This window comes from Hirundo rustica, chromosome 7, assembly GCF_015227805.2.
Source record: "Hirundo rustica isolate bHirRus1 chromosome 7, bHirRus1.pri.v3, whole genome shotgun sequence".
Lineage (NCBI taxonomy): Eukaryota > Metazoa > Chordata > Aves > Passeriformes > Hirundinidae > Hirundo > Hirundo rustica.
In genome coordinates, this window is record NC_053456.1 from 5,449,733 (window position 1) to 5,455,732 (window position 6,000).

The 6,000-nt window shown below is 44.3% G+C and overlaps 1 protein-coding gene across 1 annotated transcript in view; it reads left to right on the forward strand.

Moving 5' to 3' along the window:
* The window catches only part of NXPH2 (neurexophilin 2), a 35,348-nt gene extending 30,939 nt beyond the window's left edge, over positions 1 to 4,409 (forward strand). Inside the window, exon 2 of the mRNA XM_040070354.2 lies at positions 1,592 to 4,409. Within this exon, the coding sequence (XP_039926288.1) occupies positions 1,592 to 2,335 (744 nt within the window). The 3' untranslated portion in view covers positions 2,336 to 4,409. The remainder of the gene's footprint in view (positions 1 to 1,591) is intronic.
* Positions 4,410 to 6,000: the final 1,591 nt, after the last annotated feature.

The window sequence follows — 6,000 nt, forward strand, 5'->3', positions numbered from 1 at the left end:
TGGGTTTGGGCTCTGGTTTGGAGCCTGTTGGTGCAGAACAGGCCTCAGTGAAGATTAAGGGCTGATCTTTGCCAGATAATTAAATGAAAAATTGCAATTTATAGAAATAACGGCTGGATATTGTAAAAACAGAACCCTGTGAGGAACAAAAGGTTAGGAGACTCTTTGGGATCAGGAGCAGAGGGAAAAGCAAGCCCAGCATTGACGTTTCCCTCATGACACAGGAAGCACAAAATTCCACCCCACACATTCCACATCTGTGCTCTGTTTGGGCTGATTTAGGTAAACTTCCAGCATGTAATGTTACTGCTGGAGAGTGAAAACCCCATCCCTGCATTAGTTACACTGGGATTCACACACCTGGATTAGTTACACCTGGATCTGGATTAGTTGCACTGTTGGATCGGTGATGAAGCAACAGCAGCATTTTGCCAGGAGGAAGGGCCAGCAGCAGTTTGTCACCGGGGACACGGGCAGGACAACAGTGTCCTTTCCTCTTCCCATTTTAAGCATCTCTTTGTTCTGTTCACACATTTTATAGAAATAGCTGCAGCTGAAAAAGTTTTTCTTTTGTACATTAGGATGATGGTGTAAGGCAGTTCTAAGCAGAACACACCCTAAAAATGCCTTCTCCAAATCTTCTACTCAAGATTTAAAGGACCTAAAAAGTCAGATGATCAATTCTACCCTGTTGAAACACAGATCTTGCTTCTGACCTCTGGATCAAACACTCAAGTTCTGCATTTCCAACAGGACTTCTCTGCCAGAGAGAACAGGAAGAACACACCTGGGAAATGTGTGTCTGCATTGAGCTGGGAATTTTACTGGGACCTGTTAGATTCTGAAATCTTAAGGCCATGCTGTCACTAGCAAAAGGAGGTTTTGCTTTCTGATTGCAGACTCAGCTTGGCCTTGTCACGGATCTTAAAACTGAGCTGTGCTGTGTGGCTGGGAATGCTCAGCACTTCTGGAAGGCTGGGCCTTGCTAAGCACAGGCAGCTGAGCACCTGAAACCAAAGTAGCGCCATGTTCACTGTGTCAAACTGAGGGCACAAACTTGCAGACTAAGTTTGGATTAAAGGGAAAAAGCAACACTAGAAAATACAAATGTACAATAAATGGTTTAGGAGACAATTACACAGCAGAACAGGATTTTAAACCTTAACCAGCTGGAAGGTTGCGGGGAGGAAAAGGAAAGGACTGGAAAATTGTGCTGTTCTATTTCACTCCATCTTTTAGCAGAGGGGCTACTTTGGTCTTCAGGGTTTCCACTTTCCTCAGTCAGGTATTCATCTAACAAATCTGAGAGCATGGGGCACCTGCCTGCTCTTGCACATCACAGCCATCAACCTGTCCGCAGGTTTATCCATCTGTCCCTGGGGGTGGCTCCTGTTGAGATTTTGCATCATCCACAAGCTGTTTTGAGTAAAATCCTTGGACTTTCACAGGGCAGTAGAAATTACTCATTACAGTGGTCCAGATGACTGATTCAGACCCTGTGGGTATAAAAATAAATATGAATGGCTCCTTCTGTGTCTTGGCTGTGGTATTTCCACCCTTCACGCTGCTCTCCCTTTCTGTTTCGGAGCAGGTGTTCTGTGACACCAGTCGGGTCGTACAAGCCGCGGACGTGCTGGACTGGGAAGACAAGGATGCTGCAGAGACACTGGTTGACAACGTGGTCCATTCCAGGATCATCAACCCTCTACGTCTCTTTGTTAAGCCATCTCCAGTGCTGAAACACGGCCAGGTGTCCTACTCGGGCAGCATAGAAAACTTTTGGGATTGGTTGTCCAACATCACGGAGGTTCAGGAATCTCTGGCACGAACTAAACGCAGACCTATCGTAAAAACTGGGAAATTCAAGAAAATGTTTGGATGGGGCGACTTCCACTCCAACATCAAAACTGTAAAGCTGAACCTCCTGATCACGGGGAAAATCGTCGATCACGGCAATGGAACCTTCAGCGTTTACTTCCGACATAACTCCACGGGTCTGGGGAATGTTTCTGTCAGCCTGGTCCCGCCTTCCAAAGTGGTCGAGTTTGAACCATCTCCACAGTCCACGCTGGAGACCAAGGAGTCCAAGTCCTTCAACTGCCGCATCGAGTACGAGAAAACAGACCGTGCTAAAAAAACTGCCTTGTGCAACTTTGACCCTTCCAAGATCTGCTACCAAGAGCAGACCCAAAGCCATGTCTCCTGGTTGTGTTCCAAACCCTTCAAAGTCATCTGCATTTACATCGCTTTCTACAGCGTAGATTACAAACTGGTGCAGAAGGTCTGTCCCGACTACAACTACCACAGCGAGACGCCGTACCTGTCCTCCGGCTGACCCGGCCTGGGGACGGGGGTCAGTCAGAAAAACGAGCATTCCTTTTGGAGAAGAATATGTTTTCCTATCAGGTTAAAAAGTCTCTAAAAACTGTAGCTGTGTTTGTGCTGTATCGTAAGTAATCCAGCTGTTTATGTAACAAATTGTTTTTGTTTGAGGCTGTTGCATTTTAGCGCTCTCATCGTTCGTTAGGGAACTGCCAGGCTGGCGCGTGACAAAAATCAAACAAAATTATGTCTGTAATGAACATTGATCTTAAAAATCACTTTTTTAAACAACTCCATGGCAGAGAGATTGTCTTTTACTTGAATTGGACAACACTTAGCAGGTCCTATTTCTCATTGGGAACTTTAGGTGACAATAGCAAGAACAAATGATGAAGCAGCCTCAAAGCTGTTCCTACTTCAATTAAACATCTGTCCCACTGATTTCTTAAAGAATGTTACACAGAGGGCTCAAGTAGTCAAGTCCAAATACTAAGAGGAAGTGCTAATTCTTTGAAAAAAAAGGAAAGAAATCTGCATTTTTATGAGTTGTATTAGCTGTAGGTATTCATTGAAGTGAAGAGTGAGTAGTTCTTCCTTCAGACTTCCTACCCATGGATATGCAGTGATGTAATTAGACCTCAATGAGCTTTAGTTTATTAGACCCCAGAGGTGTGCACGTGTGGTGTACATTCCTTCCTCCCATGCCACCACTGGGTTTGATTCCTCTCGAGCGTTCACACAAACACTCTCCAGTATTAGTTTTGCAGCAACTGAGAGTCTGTAAATACCTGGGAAAAAGATAATCTCTGTTTAAGTCAACCTGGTCTAGTGGAAGGTGCTCCTGCCCATGGCAAGGGGAGTTGGAACTGGATGATCTTTAAGATTCGTTCCAACCCAAATCATTCTGTGATTGTCTGAAGTGTGAACTGTAACGGGGGCTGGCTTCCAGGCAAAGGAAGCAATTATTTTGCTTTCCAGCCTCTGAGCATTAAAGTGCAGCAAGGAAAACACATCACAGCACAAGGATGATACCTGAACAAGCAGCTCTCCCCTTCTTGGCACCAGTTGTTCCCCTAGCAGTGCACTGCACACCTTAAGTCAAAGTATCAGCCATGACAAAGAGAGAAAACAACAAAAATCTCTGCACCTTCACCCCATAAAGCAGGTTTGAAGCTGTCACTATAAATACTCAACCAGGCTTTCCCCTAGTGCAGAACCTGCTCCCTGCACTGCAGTCATAGCAAGGGAGGGTCCAGCTGTGGCTGTGCTTCTCCAGATGTTGTCCCACTGCAGCCAGGAGTGGTTGGCTCTGGCCACGCAGGTTCCAGCACCATCCATCCCCTGTGCTTTCGCTGGGTATTGATCTGCTGCTGCTGCCAATTTGCTCTCCTGCTCCTCCGTGACAGTTCGATGTCACGGGTCCTGCGGAAGGAGCTGGCTGTGGAAGTGCTGATTGCCTCCAGTCGGACCCGCATGCAGGGTTCGAGAAGTCACACACAGCCTAAATGAAGCACTATTGAAATATTCTCTTTGGTGGTGTGCACACAGATAAGTGACTACGGCAGCTCGGAAGGACTCACTCATGAGATTAATTCTGATTTCCTCGGTAAAGACTCACACAAAAAAATTACTCTGTTAAAAATATACGAGTAACTGGGTGGTTTGTTTTTAGGTGACAAATTTAAATGTGTGTTTTAGTTTGATCAATAATCTAAATGTTTTCCTTCATCTTATTTCATACGGAATCTCTCCTGTTCTATAATGATGTTTTTTAGTTTGCCTATTCCTGTCAATTCCTACAAGCTGGTCTACTTTGTATTCTGTATAGCGTGTCCTCGCCCCAGCTGTACATGAGCTTGGATTTATTGCTAGGAGTTCAGTGGTTGGTGCTTTTGTAACTTAGCTGTAAGCCATGATTTTATTGCCATGTGTTTTTACTCGGCACTGGAGGCAATTAAAAGAAAACCCTACATGCTATTTATTGTAGAGTATGTGGAAACCATGTATGTATATACACTTCAATATGTGTACATATACAGAAATTATGTGTACATGTATTTGTATGTAAATAAAGAGAGTTTATTAAATCTGGCACTTGCTTGTGGCCTCTTTGATTTTTGGTTTTAAATGCTGCATGCGTGAAGACACAAAGTAAAACTAAGGCACAGCAACATCTTGCTGAACATTTTGCCCAGCTGCAAGTTGTTTTCTAGGAGATATTTAAATGTGTGCTACAGTGAACTGTGTACAAGCCTAGCCAGAGTAGGTTCAGCAGCATTCCATGATACTTGAGAAATGAAGCACATGTTTTGACGAAGACAATCATTAACTGTTTATTAATTGCACAAGGTACATTAAAAGTGAAGGGGAAAGCTTGAACTGGACAACATTCCCAAGCAGGAACACGCTGGGAGAGAGGGCAGGTCGCTGCTGACTCAGCCCGTGCTCAGTTCCTCATCAAAAGGGCAGCTGGATTCTCCTCCCCCCTGGCTGTGGCACTTCCCAGGCCTGAGGAAGACAAACCATGGGACAAAACTCACCCCATTCTCTTCCCATCCAGCCCTGGCACAAGGAAGCAGCCTGGCAGCTGGAGCAGCAGCAGAGGGAGGGAGCCGTGATACCAAACTCCATCACACCCAACAAGTCCCCACCACTCTTCTTCCAGCCACAATACCTTATGAATCAGCTGAAAAGCAGGAGGTTGGTCTTTCTTTCAGATCGATTTTGAAAACAGCGTGGCAAAAAAAAAAGACCGAAAAAAAAAAAAAACCAAAAAACCACCATCACAACAACAAAAAAATACAGTTACATTCTTACTACAGTCAAAGTCTGATTAAGAAGAAATTATTTACACCCAGCAGGGTAAGCGAAATACAATGCAATGATGGCAGGCTTGATTAGGTCAGATGTCATGCTGCCCATGTAAACAAAACTAAACGTGATTTCATTTCACACAGAACAGGCCGTGTTTTTAAAAACATTTTCCTGTGTAACTGGTGACTGTTTCAGACAAGTGTCAAATGGTTACTATTATGGCTCTTAGTCAAAGGATTTTGAAACAAAAACTTGAATGATTAAATGCCGTTTTTAAGAAGTGCCTTGAGTGGGCAATGACAATTTGACTGCAGCAACTTAATCTAGAAGTTTTTAATATACAGCCTTTATTTAACCCCGATCTCCACAGGATAGCTTTGCACACATTTATGTCAATGCAAGTGTCATAGAATCATGGAATATCCTGAGGTGGAAGGGTCCCACAGGGATCATCAGCTCCAGCTCCTGGCACTGCACAGAACACCCCAAAAATCCCACCATGTGCCTGAAGCACTTCCTGAACTCTGGCAGCTTTGGGGCTGTGACCACTTCCCTGGAGAGCTCATATTAAATATATAAACTGATTGCTAAATACATTTCCTATTGTTCTCCCCATCCAATGGATTTGCATTAAAAAATTCCAATAACAAGCTCACTCATGACCAACGTATAAATCCTTAGCTTTTTACTTTAGCCATCACTGTGTGCAGAGCTGCAGGAACCATGCACATCCGCAGTTTTTCACTCAGTCCAACTTAAAGAAGGAACTAACAGTTTGGGGGTTTTCTTCTTTTCCCCCTGAAGAATTTTGTCCTCTGGATTTTCAGATTTCTCATCTCCCTGTAGCCCTGCCCAGTGGTCACA